Source organism: Sciurus vulgaris, assembly GCF_902686455.1.
Source record: "Sciurus vulgaris genome assembly, chromosome: 7".
NCBI classification, from domain to species: Eukaryota; Metazoa; Chordata; class Mammalia; order Rodentia; family Sciuridae; genus Sciurus; species Sciurus vulgaris.
This window is the reverse complement of record NC_136467.1, coordinates 154585452-154601430: the sequence shown is the minus strand read 5'-3', so window position 1 is coordinate 154601430 and position 15979 is coordinate 154585452. Positions and strand designations below refer to the sequence as shown.

The 15979-nt window shown below is 50.0% G+C and overlaps 1 protein-coding gene across 2 annotated transcripts in view; it reads left to right on the top strand.

The window, feature by feature from the left end:
• Window positions 1-15747, top strand: part of GPLD1 (glycosylphosphatidylinositol specific phospholipase D1) — a 43628-nt gene extending 27881 nt beyond the window's left edge. For both annotated transcript variants that reach the window (XM_079148714.1, XM_079148713.1), the window contains 13 exons: window positions 535-674; window positions 2012-2198; window positions 3376-3486; window positions 4519-4593; window positions 4689-4845; window positions 5352-5493; window positions 6230-6332; window positions 6413-6506; window positions 8765-8941; window positions 9267-9427; window positions 11112-11138; window positions 11256-11306; window positions 13792-15747. In XM_079148714.1, the coding sequence (XP_079004840.1) occupies window positions 535-674; window positions 2012-2198; window positions 3376-3486; window positions 4519-4593; window positions 4689-4845; window positions 5352-5493; window positions 6230-6332; window positions 6413-6506; window positions 8765-8941; window positions 9267-9427; window positions 11112-11138; window positions 11256-11306; window positions 13792-13878 (1512 nt within the window). In that variant the 3' untranslated portion in view covers window positions 13879-15747. The remainder of the gene's footprint in view (window positions 1-534; window positions 675-2011; window positions 2199-3375; window positions 3487-4518; window positions 4594-4688; window positions 4846-5351; window positions 5494-6229; window positions 6333-6412; window positions 6507-8764; window positions 8942-9266; window positions 9428-11111; window positions 11139-11255; window positions 11307-13791) is intronic.
• Window positions 15748-15979: the final 232 nt, after the last annotated feature.

Here is a 15979-nt window from a genome sequence, read left to right as displayed (position 1 = left end):
GCCCCCTGCCTGCCCAGCCGTCCCCCGGATTCCCTAGCTCCCGGCACTCTACCCACGGCCCCTACGCCCGCCTAACTTCTGGAGACTCAAAGCAAAAACAGCAGCGTCTCCCTGCGGGTGAGGCTGAGGGTATTTTTGGCTTCCTGGTGTTACTCCGGTTCATTTGTTTGGGGAAAAAAAAGTATGTATACACAAATACCTTCTGGGTTAGCTTGCATAGGCTTGTCTTTTCGAAGATTTTAGTCTGTGAAAATCATTTCATTCAGTTCGGTCCTGCGGGTCAGCGCAGCCTCCTGACGTGGGCAGCTAACGTTCCCATGCTGGCCCTGCCCTCCGGCTAGCACTCTGCCAGCCCGCGGCGTGACCTGGGGAAAGGCGCGTCACTCTCCCGCCGGCCTGTCCCTGGTGATCAGCTGTGGGTGGGAGTTCTGCTTTGTTTTCCAGCACTTGTAAAAGCTCTTCCCGCACAAGTCCAGTGGCTTCTGGTGACGCTGCTGCATGTCTTCCTGCCGGTGATGGCTCCTTGTTTTTCAGGATTCCGTGACCTTTATGTACCAGGCCTTGGAAAGGAACCTGCGGGCAGCGTTCACAGCCAGCTCTCGGGAGCCACTGAAGCACATCTCCAGCCCCTCCGCGTCTTACTTCCTGCCTGTCCCCTACGCCAGGCTGGGCTGGTACGTACGGGCCGAGCAGCTTCTCAGTGCTTCCATCACCGTTAGTTGCAGCCACCGTGTATCCTAAGTGGCTTCTGTTAGCATCTTATTTTCCAATCGATTCATTATCAGAAAAACAATAATTTAGTGGTTAAGCCATTATTAGGTTGGTCAAATATGTGTAGATACAAGGAGCTTTCGTTCTGCTAAGCAATTACAATAAAATGTTGTATGGAATAATTGTAAAGCTCCAATGACCTCGGAGATGCATTGTCTCGTGTGTGTGTGTGTGTGTGTGTGTGTGTGTGTGTGTGTGTGTGTCTGTCTTGCATCCTTAGGAGGACATATGCAGACGGCCATAACATGATTTGTGTAACTTCATGTGGTGGAAGGCTGGTACACCTTGGTAATTTTAGAGAGATCGTTAGGGATTCCTCTGCTCTTAAAATTCATCCCTAACTGAGCCCAAGTGTATAAAAGGGATGGTTTTCTGGAGGATTTGGTGAAAACTTTTTAAGCCACATCCCCTAGGTCTGAATGACTTCCTGTTTTCTCCGAACACTTTCCGATAGTCCCTTTATGGGCCACTGCTACTTCGACTCTAGCACAGGAGTCTGGGAAGGGCAGCATCTCACCTTTGTCCTTATGAACAAAGGTTCCTTGGCCTTGGCTGCCTCCTGCTGGGCAGCTCTAGGGCCTTGCAGCAGCTCTGCCCTGGTGTCTGCCCTGCCAGTGGGCATCCAGCTCCGAAACCACTCTTCCCTTCTCCCTCAGTCTGCCCGCCCTTTACGTGGCTGTAAGAGCTAGGATGACCTTTGGTCTTTCCAGCTGCATGTGACCCCGTTGGTCCACCATGGTAACTGGAAGGTCACAAGTCCCACATAGGAGTACCCACAGAGTGCACTGGGTAACGGACTTGACTCATGGAAGGTGCACTGTGCAGCTGGGGTAGAGCTGAACGGTTTATCCGACACAGGCCCCTCTCTGACTGGATGTCACTGAGTGAGCTGAGCAGGTCAGCAGGTGGCCTGGGTCCTGCCTGGAGGGCCCTTGCTGGGGCTGCCTGGGTCTGCACAGGACAGAATGCTTCCTGAGGCCACTTTTCATCTGCTCAGGTCTCATGGGCCTTTGATGCCCAGAGGCCTCCATTGCCCAGTCTCGTCTTGCTTTCTCCCGCGGAGGGTGACTGAACCTCTCGCACAGTTCAGGCTCTGCAGGGAGTTTTCCCAGCGCTCAGACAGGGTGGGAAACCAGCGAGAGGAAGTTAAACCATCAGGTTCTGCAGTGGACAGAAGTAGGGGACAGCTGTACCTGCAGGGCTCATGGACACCACAGTGAGTTCCTTCCTCTTCCCTAAGGGCAATGACCTCTGCAGACCTCAATCAAGATGGGTACACTGACCTGGTGGTGGGCGCACCAGGCTACAGCCGCCCCGGCCGCTTCCAGATTGGGTGTGTGTACCTCATCTATGGCAATGACCTGGGCCTGCCCCCCACTGACCTGGACCTGGACACGGAGGCCGATGGGAGCCTGGAGGGCTTCCAGGTGAGACCCCACCTCATGCTTTCCGTTCAGTGGTCAGTAAGCCACTGCCTGCTGTGTGCATGTGTGTGCATGTGCGTGTGTGCATGTGTGTGTGTGTGTGCATGTGCATGTGTGTGTGCATGTGCGTGTGTGTGCATGTGCGCGTGTGTATGCGCGTGTATGTGCGTGTGTGTGCATGTGCGTGTGTGTGCATGTGCGTGCGTGTGTGTGTGCATGTGTGTGTGTGTGGTGCTAGAACCACAGGCCTTGCACATGCCAGCCAAGTGTGAGCTACAGTCCAGCCCCACCGCCTGCATTTTGAGGCAGTTTCTTCAGCATGAATGACCAGTAACGAGACTAACTAGTCACAAGCAGCTGGTGGCCTGCATGTTTAGCACATTCATCTTTAAAGTACGTTCATATCATTCATCTCACTCTGTCATTAACTTTGTCTATTTAACGTCCTCCCACCGTACATGCTATTTAGAACCACGTCCGATGGCCATCGGGCTGGGATTTCTTAGTGAGAAACCTTTTCTCTTTTACACACACACATATTTTACTCTCTAAGGATTCTGGATCACCGTTCACATGGTACATTGTTTAGGAGCAATAGGAATCAAAAGAGAGCGATTTTTCATTACATAAGAATTGTCATTTTGTATTGCTAAACATGTCACGCTAAGCAACCAATGATGGGCACAGAGGCAGGGTGTTCCCATGGGAGAAGCTAAGCAATTCTTGATGGGCACAGAGGCAGGGTGTTCCCATGGGAGAAGCTAAGCAATTCTTGATGGGCACAGAGGCAGGGTGTTCCCATGGGAGAAGCTTATTTCCTACATAACATGGAGTCTCAGAGCAAAATGGAGTCTGTCCAGTCATTTCCCATAGAGTCTGGCCTATAACATTCTCCTAGAGCCAGATCTGTCAGCCCATCACAATGGTGGACAGAGCACACGTGGGGCCATCTTCCACAAGCCTGCGACTCCTGAGGACACACCTCTGCTTTCTGGCGTCTCATCTTCCCAGGATGACACGCAGGTCAAGACCATGTGCTGGTCCAGGCTGCTGTGGTTTCACACTCAGCCTTTGGGCCATAGGTGGGGTCCTGCGCCCTCCACCTGCAGATTCGGGCTCTTCTGAGAGCCGTGGCTTGGGGGTCCAGCTTCACCCAGGGGAGTGACATATGCACCTTCAGCCCTCAGGTCGCTTTGGCTCAGCCGTGGCCGTGCTGGACTTTAACCAGGACGGGGTTCTGGACTTGGCCGTGGGAGCGCCCTCTGTGGGCTCCGAGCAGCTCACGTACAAAGTAAGGCTGCTGGTGGTGGGAACAGAGGGGAGGCCAGAGCTGGGGGGCCCTGGAGCAAGGCGGATGCCCCCACCCCTGGCCAGGCAAGTGTCCGCGGGCAGGTGAGCTCAGCCCCATTTGGGTTGGTTGATGGAGCTGGGTCGCCTCCCTGCACCTGTTCCCGCCTCTGGCCTTCTGACCTCAGGGTCTCCCAGTCCTGCCAGGTACTGAACACCTGCCCCGTGATGCTCACAGCTGGCGAGGGAGACAGGGTCCCAGCCAAGAGCAAGCTTCCTGCAGCCACAGCAGGGAGGCAGCCTTGCTGGCCTTTCTTCCATGCGAGTCCCATCTGTCCCATCTGCTCACCAAAGGCAGCAGTCCTGGGTCCTCTCTTCCCACAGGTTCTCCAGACCACAGCAGCCCCTGCATTGGGGCACCCATGTGACCAAGTGTCACACCCCGAAGCCCCTCTGGCTCTGAATCAGGGCCTTTCCTTTAGAAGTGACTTGTCACTTCTGGCAAGGTGAGGCCACACTTGGCTGCTCGGAGCATCCGTGCTTCAACCAGAACGGCTCCTTCTGCACTCCGCATCCCAGCCCTCTGCCTGCCAGCTTTGGGGGAGCACAGAACAGAGACGGGTCTTTCTTGCTCTTGTGTACCTGGTCCTCAGCTAAGGGGAAAATAAGCTCCGTAGAGCACGTGGGGATGGAGACAGGGAAAGGAGCTCAGGTGGCCCGCTGGCCAAGGAATGGAACAGCTCGGTGTTCTCTGTCACCTTAGAGGGTGACGGCTGGCTCGGGGGAGAGAATGGAGCTTGCCTTGGAGGGAGGAGCTGGGGAATCTCTGCAGACACTCAGCAGTGACATCTGGCAGGTCCCAAGCATGGCTCTGGGGAGGCGAAAACAGATGGAAGTGACCCTTTAAGAGTCGCAGCCCAGCAGTGAAGGGCGGGATGGGCTTATGGGTCCTCAGACTCCGCAGGGCGGCAGTGGTTTCCTGGTTGGTCTCTGCCCGCTGCTCCTGAGGGCTCTGTCGCTGTCCGTTTTCGCCTAGGGTGCCGTGTATGTCTACTTCGGCTCCAAACAAGGAAGACTGTCTTCTCCCCCCAACGTCACCATCTCCTGCCAGGTACGTCCACCCCTCACCCCGGTGCAGAATCCAGGATGTGCTGCCTCCCAGTTGCCCCGGGGTGAGTGACACTGTGCCCCTCTGGTCCCCCGAAGGACACCTACTGCAACCTGGGCTGGACACTCCTCGCTGCAGACGTGAACGGAGATGGCCAGCCCGACCTCGTGATTGGCTCCCCCTTTGCACCAGGTGGAGGAAGGCAGAAGGGAATCGTGGCTGCCTTTTATTCTGGCCCCAGCCAGAGCGACCAAGGTAGAGCCGATGGAGAGAAGGGGGACCACTGCTCTCGGGGTGGGTTCTCTCGCTCGTGGGTTCCTGTGGCTTTTCCTTGTTCCATATCACGTCGGAGAGGCTGGCATTATACTCTTAGGGATGTTCCGGTAAGTGGTGTGAACGGTCACTGAGTACATAAAAAGTGACCCAATTTCTTGATCTGCATCCAAAGCTTATTCTCATAGTCTCTCCAAGTGCAATAAAAAGCTAAGACGTCTTAGGACCAGGTGTCCCAGTGTGCTCTGAATACTCAGAGGAGAGCACCCTCCACCCCACAGAAAGCGACTCCAGACAAACCTCAAGCATGCAGTGGGAACCTGTTTCTGAAGCTGGGGTCCTGGGATCACTGCAAGGCCCTGTAGAGTTCTGGCGAGCCGCGGCCGAGGAGCGGTTTCTCCTTCGCCTGCGGGCGGGGCCCTTGCTCTGTCCCAGCTCTGTCCCAGCAGGGCTCCCATCCAACATGAGGCACTGGTTGTCGTCCTCAGGGGAGCTGAACGTGGAGGAGGCTGACTGGAGGGTGAGCGGTGAGGAGGACTTTTCCTGGTTTGGATATGCCCTCCACGGCGTCAGGGTCGATGGCAGAACCTTGCTGCTGGTGGGGAGCCCCACCTGGAGAAACGTCAGTAGGTGAGTGCCGATGCAGGGCAGGGACAGGAGCTCGTTGCCATGGGAACCCATAAATGTGATGCGTAGGGAAGGCGGGAGGAAGGTCCTGCCTTCCATGGAGATGCTCAGGCTCTGGGAAGAGCCTGCGGGTTCTCTATCTTAGAAGGTAATACAAACTAACGCAGTAAGCGTCATAGTTTTCCAGGCTGCTATAACAAAGCGCCACAGATGGGGTGGTTTAAATAGCAGAGAGGTACTCTCGGTTCTGGAGGCTCTGAGAACAAAGTGCTGGCTGGTTTCTCTGGAGGCTTCTCCCCCGGGCTGGTAAACGGCCATCTTCTCCATGCCCTCACAGGGCCTGCACTCTGTCTGTGTCCTAATTGCCTCTGCTTGTAAGGATACCCATCAGAAGGGATTAGGCCACCCTAGCCGTCTGTTTCAGTCGTGTGCTTAAATTCACCATCTCCAAATAGTCACAGTCAGAAGCACTGGAAGTTAGGACCTCACCGGAGGGACGTGGGGGACGTGGCTCAGCCCCTAAGAGCAGGGCTCCCGGCATCTGTGACCAGTTGGGAGGAAGGTGTGGGAACTGGAGAGCTTCATGTTGGGACTAAGGCCGATGGCCCCTGCTCCAGGCCAGGATCACGGGGAGAGTTCAGGAGCTGTGCGTGAGGTGAGGTGTTTGCTTTCCCGGGAGCTGGAGACCTGGCAGCTTGGCCCTGAGCCGCTGGGCTTTGCCCACTGTGTTGCTCTCTAGGCTGGTCCGTTCGTCCCACAGCCACGACAAGCAGAGCCTCGGCAGGGTATACGGCTACCTCCCACCAGATCGCGCGAGCAGGTTTATCATTTCTGGTGACAAGGTATGGTGACCCTCCCTCCCCAGGACAGTGGACACTCGTGGTCTTCTCAGGTGTACAGCGCTGACTCCTTGTACTTCTAGGCACTGGGGAAGCTGGGCACGTCCCTGTCGAGTGGCCATGTGATGTTGAATGGGAACCGCACCCACGTGCTGCTGGTCGGGGCCCCGACTCATGGTAGGCCGCTCGCCACGAAGCTGTTTGTTTCAGCCCCCCGGCTCCCTGACTGTGTCCCATCGGGGGAAAGTTTTGAATCTGGGTCCTGGACAGAACTGAGTTTCGTGGTGCCTTTTGTCAGCCAGTCATGAGTGCGTGCTTCTCTCTGGTCCCAGCTACCTGGGAGGCTGAGGCAGCAGGATGGTTTGAGCCCAGGAATTTGACAAGGACCTGGGCAACAGAGCAAGAGCCCATGTCAAAATGAGTCCCTCGCCTTCGTTCATTAATAGCAAGCTGTGTAATTTAGGGGAGGTTCCTTAACCCCTTGCCTCTCGTGTCCCCTGTAAAACAGTGATTATGGTATCTATTTCAGAAGTATGTTGGAAATGACACACAAAAGTGACTGTTTTAAAGCCCTGATACCACTGACCTTGGAGCTAGAGGATTTTGAGTCGGTTCATCAGGAAAGGTCTATTCTGAATGTATGTACAGACACACACACACACACACGCGCGCACGCATTCTGTGTTTTGGTGCCTGGATGGACCCCAGGGCCTTACACACGCTAGGCAAGGGCTCTACCACTGAGTTACATCCTCAGCCCTAAACACACAGGGGTACAATGTGGTGATCTGACACACGTTCAAGCTACGCAGTCAACAAATCGGGGTCATGGCCATTATTACCTTGCACATTTGTTTCTTTGTGGTGAGAGCATTCAAGACTCTTCTAGCCATGAACTCCAATCACCAAGCTGCACAGTTAGAACAACTCTTGCACTTGTAACTGCACATGATGTGGCTGGGTCGGAGAACCGTTACCAGCCGATTCTTGCTGAGACAGCCCTTGGGGTGACTTCCCTGAGGAGTGTGCGGGTGTGCATGGCAGATGCACAAGCTTCAGGCCCCAGCGTGAGGCTGGAACCCTGGCCTGCCCAGGGGTGCTCCCCTGTGCAGCAGGGCCACAGGCCTCACACCTCGCTTGCTGTGGAAGGGCAGATGCAGGGCAGCGGAGTTCAAGGACTCACTGTTCTGTGACTCCAGGGAGCACAAATTCCCTTCAGGAAGCCTGGAAAGGTGGAGGGGATGCAGATTTCTCCCACCTCTCCTTGACTCTTCGGGCTCACTCCCTGAATATCCACTAGCTTTCTTGCTCAAGTGTTCCCTTGGGGGTATGGTGTGAGGACAGGTCACCCTATTGTTAAAATGCCCCCATGACCAAGTCTTTTAAAGGACTGCTGCTTACCTCCCATGTTTTTGCTTGCTGTTATTTCTAATTGTTACTGCTGACTCTGCTTTGGGCTCTCAGTTACTCCTAGTGGACAATCTGTCATAAATAAACTAGGGGACAAGAGAGGGTTGTGGAGATCATCAGACCAGAAGCTATGTCACACAAGTGGCCCTGCTGTGAGGCTGTGCCGCTCATTGACACTGCCAGCTTGGAGCAAGCCTCCGGACACCAACCCCACCAGTGCACAGATGCCACTAGTTTCTGGGGAGGTTCTGAGTTCTAAAATCAAAGCTGTATCAGATATCCAAGTGTGCAGGTGCAGACTCAACAGCCGGTTTGTTTTGAATTTGTTCACAATTCATTCCTTCAAAAAGCATCTGCTGAGTACGTATGTGAACCCAAGCCACATGCTAGTGCAGGGGACAGAAACCTAAGACGTGGCCTTCCCGATAGCCGACCTGACAGGCATGCAGCAGCCACAGAGGGCAGAAAACGCTGCTGTGCTGCACTGGGCACTGCAGTACAGGAGCAGCACCTTCTCGAGACCAGGGAGGGGACGCCAGAGCCAAGTTCTGGAGGATGAGAGCTGTGGGCAGCAGGGCTGAGCAGGGGAGGGGAGGTGTCTCCTGGCAGACACAGCATGTCCAAAGGCCCCAATTTAAGAAACACATTGTGGGTGAAGTGGGGCAGTGGCCTAAATTGGAGGCCTAAGGAGGAGTCAGATGAGGAGCGTTTGGGCTCCATCCAAAGTCCACTTGCATTTGAACTTGTGAGGCTGAGTAGCATGTGCAGTCCGTGATGTAAAGATAAAAATGGCTCCGTGGGGAACGTATGTGGGGGTGGCGAGACTCGGGATCACTGAGCTGCTTCAGCGTTTGAAGTCTTGGTGCCCAAGCTGCTTGTACCTTCCAAACAGCCAGAGCCGAATGGCCCGGAACCACTGTCTGGAGTGAGTGGGCCACAACACTGGGGGCACAGAGAGGCAGAGCAGCGCTCTGCTGTGTCCACAGCTCATCCTTGTTGATAGCAGGCACCGTGGTTCATTTCAGATGATGTGTCTAAGATGGCGTTCCTGACCATGACCCTGCACCAGGGTGGAGCCACCCAGGTGTATGCGCTGACCCCGGACATGCAGCCTTCCCTGCGCAGCACCTACAGCGGAGACCGCCGCTTCTCTCGCTTCGGTGGAGTTCTGCACTTGAGCGACCTGGATAACGATGGCTTAGGTAAGGACGGGACAGTGACTTCAGTGAGATTTGCCTCTGCCCTCTGACTGACAGCCCAGGGGTCCAGGGGCCTGGACAGATTTGCATCAGATAAGGACTGGTTGTGAGGCACACGTGCTTCAGATGGCGATGTGAGAATCACCTTTCAGTCATTACTGATGGGTAGCAAAAGAGGAAACAGTGGCCGCCCATTTGCTTTGTCAGGAGGACCTCGGGCAGACTAAGGACACACTTTTTGTGGGAAGTTGGGTCAGGATCCAGTCGGGGGAGAAGAGGGCGAGAGGGAGGATCAGGGACGTCCTTCAGTCAGTTCTTACGTTTACAGATGAGATCATCCTGGCAGCCCCGCTGAGGATAACAGACGTCACCTCTGGACTCCTTGGGGGAGAAGATGGACGAGTCTATATATACAATGGCAAACACACCACCCTTGGAGACATAACTGGCAAATGCAAGTCCTGGATTACTCCATGCCCGGAAGAAAAGGTAAAGTGTCTGTGGAACTCCACGCACGCTGGGCAAGCTTTGCTGCCAGCTGTTCCTGCTGGCCCACATTCACTGAAACCTCGTATGCTCACTTAAACACAAGGTCTAGGGTTTGGGCTGTCGTTGGCCGAGTTCTGTGTACCCACTACCTGCAGTCTGCCTGGCTTTGCTGTCACGTGGGCTCCTGGTCACTGCCTAGGAAGGTGCCTGCAGGACCTGCTACCACATGGGCCCCTGCACTGCCTGCCCCTGTGTGGCAAGGGCCCACAGCACAAGGAGGGAGACAAGTGGTGGCCCCAAGTTTTATTAAAACTTCCAGCCTTTTGTTTATTCTTCTGTTACTTTTCTGAGGTTGGTGTCCTTAAGTTATGTTTCCTGGACCTTAAACAATTGGCCTTTAGCGTATTTTACATTAATAAATTAAATTTTTCAACTGCAAAATTAAAGTTTACTGTGAACATTTCAGAAAACACAAGAAAGTACAAAAAAGAAAATTAAAAACCACCTGCCTCGAATTGCACCCTGCAGAGCTAATGCATGCTACCTTTTAGAGCATATCCCAGTATTTTTCTATGAATTTAATTCTATTTATTATGGCATAAGCACTATAATTTAATAAAAATCAAAGCTATGAAGCTGCTGTTATGATCAATTACAGATGAAGAAATTGAAGACCAGAGTCTGTTCAAGGTCACATTGCTAGATGGTAGAACAAGGACTTTACAACATTTTAACTACACCATGTTCATGATTTTGTCCATGTTGTAATCTGGATATTAACTATTACAGTATAAAGATAAAGCATTCCTAATTCTAAAATCTAAAATGCTCCAAAATCTGAAACTTTTTGAGTGTTGACTTAAAGCTTTAAATGGAAAATTCTACACCATAAAACTATTTTTCATGCACAAAATTAGAATATTGTATAAAATTACCAATGAGTTATGTGTGTAAAATATATGAAATGTAAATGAATTTTGTGTTTAGACTTGGGTTCCATTCCCAAGATATGCAGATATCCCTAACTCTGAAAAAATCCAAAATTCTTCTGATCTTAAGCATTCTGGATAAGGGACATTTTTCTAGTCAAGAGTCATGTTTACTTTCATATGTAGTAGAGAGAAAAAGTTAAAAAAAAGAAAAAAGGACCTCCTACAAGTGGAAGGATCAGTCTAGTGGATAAAGGGAAGGAGGGAGGGGAGAGGGAGGTACTGGAGAATGAAATTGATCAAATTATGCATATATTAATATGTCACACTGAATCCCACTATTATGTATAATCACAATGCACCAGTAAAACAAGAGCCTATAAAAACCCTATTTTCTATTATCTGACATTCTATGCCAGCTTAATTAAGTATATCTTATATTTGCCAGCTGTGTAGTATTTGTCCATAAACCTTAATTTAACCATTATTAAAGTGATGATTATTAATTCAGTAAATTTTCACTGTTGTAGTAATGGCAAATATTCAGACACATTTTTATATATTTGGTTACTTTTTTGGGAGCTAATATCCTATAAATGAAGTTTCTAGGGTCAAAGGGCATGCATGGTCATAAGGAGTATCTGGAAACGTTGAAATGCAAGCATAAAGGTATAATTTAAATTTGGTTAAAAATCCACATGAACAGAAGCAATAATACTGTTTCCTTTCCTCCCTTTTAAAAAAAATCTCCCCAGGCCCAATATGTATTAATTTCTCCTGAGGTAAGTACCTTCTGAAGGACTGAAGAAAGAAACTACCAGAAAACGCCCTTCCCCTTATTTCAGCTGATACAATAGGGTGGAGTGTTTTCGGATGCCCACTGACAGCATGTCTTACAGGCAAGTTCAAGGTTCGGGAGCTCTCTGATGGCTGTGAGGTCCAAGGAGAAGGTAAGTGCACGGACGCACTTCTCTGACGCCTTTATCTGTTCATGGCCAGACTTTGGTGGTCGTCTATGATCTTAGATTTTATTTTTATTTGAAAAAGGAACACACACAAAAGTATCACTCACATATCCCATTACCTTTTTGAATGGAAAGTTCCCCTTCTTGCTCCTATTTTATCCCCTAGAGCAGAGGTTGTTGGCAAACTATAGCCCATGGGCCAAATACTCGACTGGCTCTTCTGGGGTAGCCATGAACTAAAAGTGGCCATCATGTTTAAATGGTTGAAAAAGCCAAAGAATATTTTGCGACATGTGAAACTTATGTGAAGTGAAAATCCATGCCCAATAAGTTTTACTGGAACATAGCTACGCGCATTCATCCGTGGGCTGTGCTACAACAGTAGCCTCAGACTGATGTCTTATAATAAATAATCTCTAAATTATTTATTATGTGGCCTGTCACAGAAAATTTGCTGACCTTTGCCCTATTGGAAAATCACTGTTACTATTTTGTTTTCTTCCAGACTTCCAGCTCTTAAATGACTCTAGACAGACTCATGCAGGTGCCACTATTTTATTTTTATGTACTGTCTGATCTCTTCCCAGACAAGTACCTGAGCTACTTGCTCCTCTCCTGTTCTTAATAGCTCCCTCGTATTTTATTGTCTGAATTTATCATTTCAGTTCTCTAGTTCAGATTCTCAGATAGTTATTTCCTTTTTTTATAATTAGAGAATGCTAAACTGAGAATTCTTACACTTGTATTTTCATATAACTGCAAATATTCTTGTAGGCAAGAATCACTAAATGAAAGAGTACATGCATTTAAAATTTTAGTAGATGTAGCAGATTTGAGTTTTACCTTAAATTATACTTCTAAACCACTAATTGGATTCACTTGAGTATATACTACTGTGCAGAACTGTGCTAGGCTGCGAAATATAAGCAAAGTCTCTGGTCTTGAAAAATAAGGCACACACATGAGAAGCTGAATAAAATGCAAACTGGTGTAGGATCAAACACTGAGGAGTACAGTGCTCAGGAAGCATGAGGGAAGAAGGTTTGGGGGGCCACAGACTTCGAGTAGCCTGCAGGACTTGGCATGCTCTCAGCCAGGCCCCTGCCTCCAAGAAGCAAGGTGGGTCTGCCCTCCAGTGCCAGCGCTGCAAGCTGGCCCAGGGACAGCCATCCCTCACAACAAAAGCAGCCTCATGCAACACAGCATGGATTAAGCTGACGGAGCGTCTTGGAGGAATACTGTACCATGAGCTTAGCTTTTATTTAAAATCCTATGCATTTCCCCAGGTAGATATACTAATCCATACATTAGATTAAATGTAACTGGTAGCAACAACTAGAATGAGGAGGCCTTAGCACTTGCCTAGGTGGTGCTGCCCATGTCTATTCTGAGGCTTCTCACAAAGCTGCCACGGCAGAGCGGAACTCAGGAGTGTACTGTGAGCTCCGTGACACTAGGCACCAGAGGTGGACAGAAGAACTGAGGTCCAGTCCCCAGGACCTTACAGCTGGGCAACAGGATGAAACATGCCCATAAGACATGGATGTCGATATTGATGACGAAAGCCAGGCGATGGCAGTGGACACCTACACTGACTGGGTCAAGGCCTTGTGGGCCCCAGGCTGCACTGGGCTGATGAACACGTTCTGCCTTAATGTGCAGCTAAGGCGCATTTGATTCTATGAACTAAATGAATTGGCTTGACCAGGAAGTGGGAGGGGACAGACCAGAGTCAATGCCAAGCACACGTAGTAAATCAGTAATCCTTAAATACGGAGAATTACTTTCTGGTGTTTCCCCTGTTAACTGACAGGGATTCAGAGAGTGAATGCAAGCAAAGGGCTAGTCCTAGAATGTGACGTAAGGTAAAGCCTCAGTACATGTTAGCCATTATTTCAGGATCCCATCAGTAGTGTTTCAAAACTAATTGGATGAGAAACTCACAACCGTGCTCTGACCACAACACCTCGGCCACTGTTGGGTCACCCACACCTCATTTATTGGCCTGGTTCAGAATAATTTTGGCAATTTCCACAAATCAAATCCAACCATAAAATATGAAGACTTTATCATCACTGGAAATGTTTGACATATAGCAGGTCTTGAAGGCAATTCTGAAAGTTGGGTTCTAAAATGTTCAAGCAGCAGGGATCAGCGTATGTACACCAACGAAGGCCCTCGCACAAGTCCTTACTATTCCACCTGTGTTGTCTACACTGGGCCACAGCTAGAGTTCTGGAATAAACATGCACAGATGTATTTTTCTGCTATTCATGTTCAAGAAGGGACTGGGTGAACTTCCTCAGCTACGGCTAGGAGCCTGCAGATCTGAGAAGTGTTACCTACACAAGGGGAAACAGGCTTTGCTGTGGGACTGGCCAGTAGTTTATTCATCTTTAATTTCCAGAGCCAGGTGCCCGAACTATAGGAGGAACTTAGCAGTGAGCTGTCCGTATTGTGTCCCTTACAGAACCAAGTTGTCATTGCTGCTGGAAGGAGTTCTCTGGGAGCCCGGCTTGCTGGGGCACTTCATGTCTACAGCCTCGGCTCAGATTGAAGATCTCACGCCATCTTCCTGCTCTGCTTGCCCCTCTCGTGTGGAATCACCTCCAGGGTGAGAGCTCTGGTGGACCAGCTGGCACTTGCAGTGGGCCCTGGTGGACTGTGTCCATGGGGTCCTGGGAGCAGAGCCAAGCGCCAGTAGCCAGGTCACCTGGAGACTTGGAGCAGTAAACCCTGTGCTGCCACCAGGAGTGTGTGAGCCCGCAGGCCCTCCAGCCAGGTCCCGGGGTCCGCTCCCCTGGCTCCTAAGCCTTCTTCCCACTGCCTGCCTGTGCTGCAACTGTCAAACAGCCTCCTTCCTCTTCCCTCTGAACACCTGTCCTGAGGCCTAGGAAGGGTCTCCATGGTTTTTCTCTTAGGACAACCTCTACACAGTTCCTCCTTTAAAAACAAAACAAAACAAAACAAAACAAAAAAACCTCCCCTCCCCACCCCTGCAAACCCTTTTGTTATAAGTGGCCAATTCCAATCAAAATTAATAGTGTACAGAAAAAACTGAGGGAGAAAAAGTACAGAGATGAGTATAGAGTTGGTCCTTTCCGAGCTGTTACTTCCCACCCTATGTACAAGACACCTGTAAGACCGCGTGATTTGTTTCATAGACACCTTATACGTAGAACAATGGGATGTATGGGTTACTGAGGATTACTGCATTTTCCATGTTTTATACAGTGAAAGATTGACAAAACAAAGCTTAGTTACCTTTCTGGGCCCTCAAGTGCTTTTGCAGATGGGTATTCTGACAGGTGACGAATCTGCTAGTGTAAAAATCATGTCATGAGCAGTGCTAGCCTCCAAGCCACACCAACAGAACGAGAACAGAAAGAGGTCCAACCTGAGCCAAAGGCTACTGCGAGGGACCACGAGTGAGGATGTGGCCTCGGCTTCACCTGTCCTTGCGCTGTTGAGTAGGGTGATTTCATCTGTCAGTCCTGAGCGTGGCACGCTTGAGGGAAAGGGCTAGTCAAAGGTGTTTCTGTCTGTGAACAGTAACTGTTTTGTGTGGATCAGTGAAGGTGTTCTTTCTTCTGATACTGGTGAATGAGAGAAGCAAGAGGAAATATGTGAAAAGAGCCCGTCTCAGCTCAGCTTCTGACTCCCAGTGAAGAGTAAAAGGCCAGTTAGAAAGCAGAGAAATGGCTGTGGCTGAGGTGAGCAGAGGGCGGAACAGCACAGGAAAGCGAGCAAAGAGGCGGGTACCCAGGTGGCACCTCTGTGCCGTCTTCCGAGTCGTGCTAGCTGCGTGGCTTCCCATGGCACGGCAAAAACCACACGGAAGTAACACTGGTGTGTGGAATACTCTGGCAGCTCGACCTATTTGAATAATTATTTTTAATTAAAAGGAAGGTTATTTGTAGGGGACTGGAAATTACTCTGCTTATGCCCTTATGAGCTTAGAGGTCTGAGCGTAGAGCAGACCCGGATGACGTGGGCACTGCACTCAGTGAAGGTTTTTCTCTCGGTACCAGATTCTTCATTCAGAGGATGCCTCTTTCCACTGACAGTGCTGTCTAGGTATCAGGGTTTTGGGGCTTCACTAAACGATACTGCCTGTGTTTAAACATGGTGGCTCTGAGGATCCAGATTTTTCTCCGTCTGTGAACATAGCAGATAGTAAGTACCAGGTGAAGGTTAAAAACCCGCAAAGACAGAAGCACATTTTTCAAGGTTATAGAATGTTTAACCACATTAACCTCATTGTCAAAAACTATATAAACACCTACTGTTGAAGGTCAACATGAATGTCAAATTAGTTATTAAAAAAAAAAAAAAAGCCTGGCACACAGGAAAAACACTGTCAGTCTAATACATCATCCTAATAGATGAAATTTTCATCCCTCTATTAACTGTGTAGTTCAATGCATCAACTCTGAAATGCTTAATAACCAAAACAAATACCCTGTAGGGTTCTCATTTACACAAGTCTGCTTAATGCAATTACTTTTATTTCAAGATATCAGAAGAATTTGCCTATTTACATTTCCTATCTTCATAACAACTTTCATCAGTTTCAAGACTGGAATTGTTTTATGCCTCTGTACCACAGATCTAAGAGTAAAATGATTCGAGGTGAGCTTGGGAGCAAGACTGGGGTC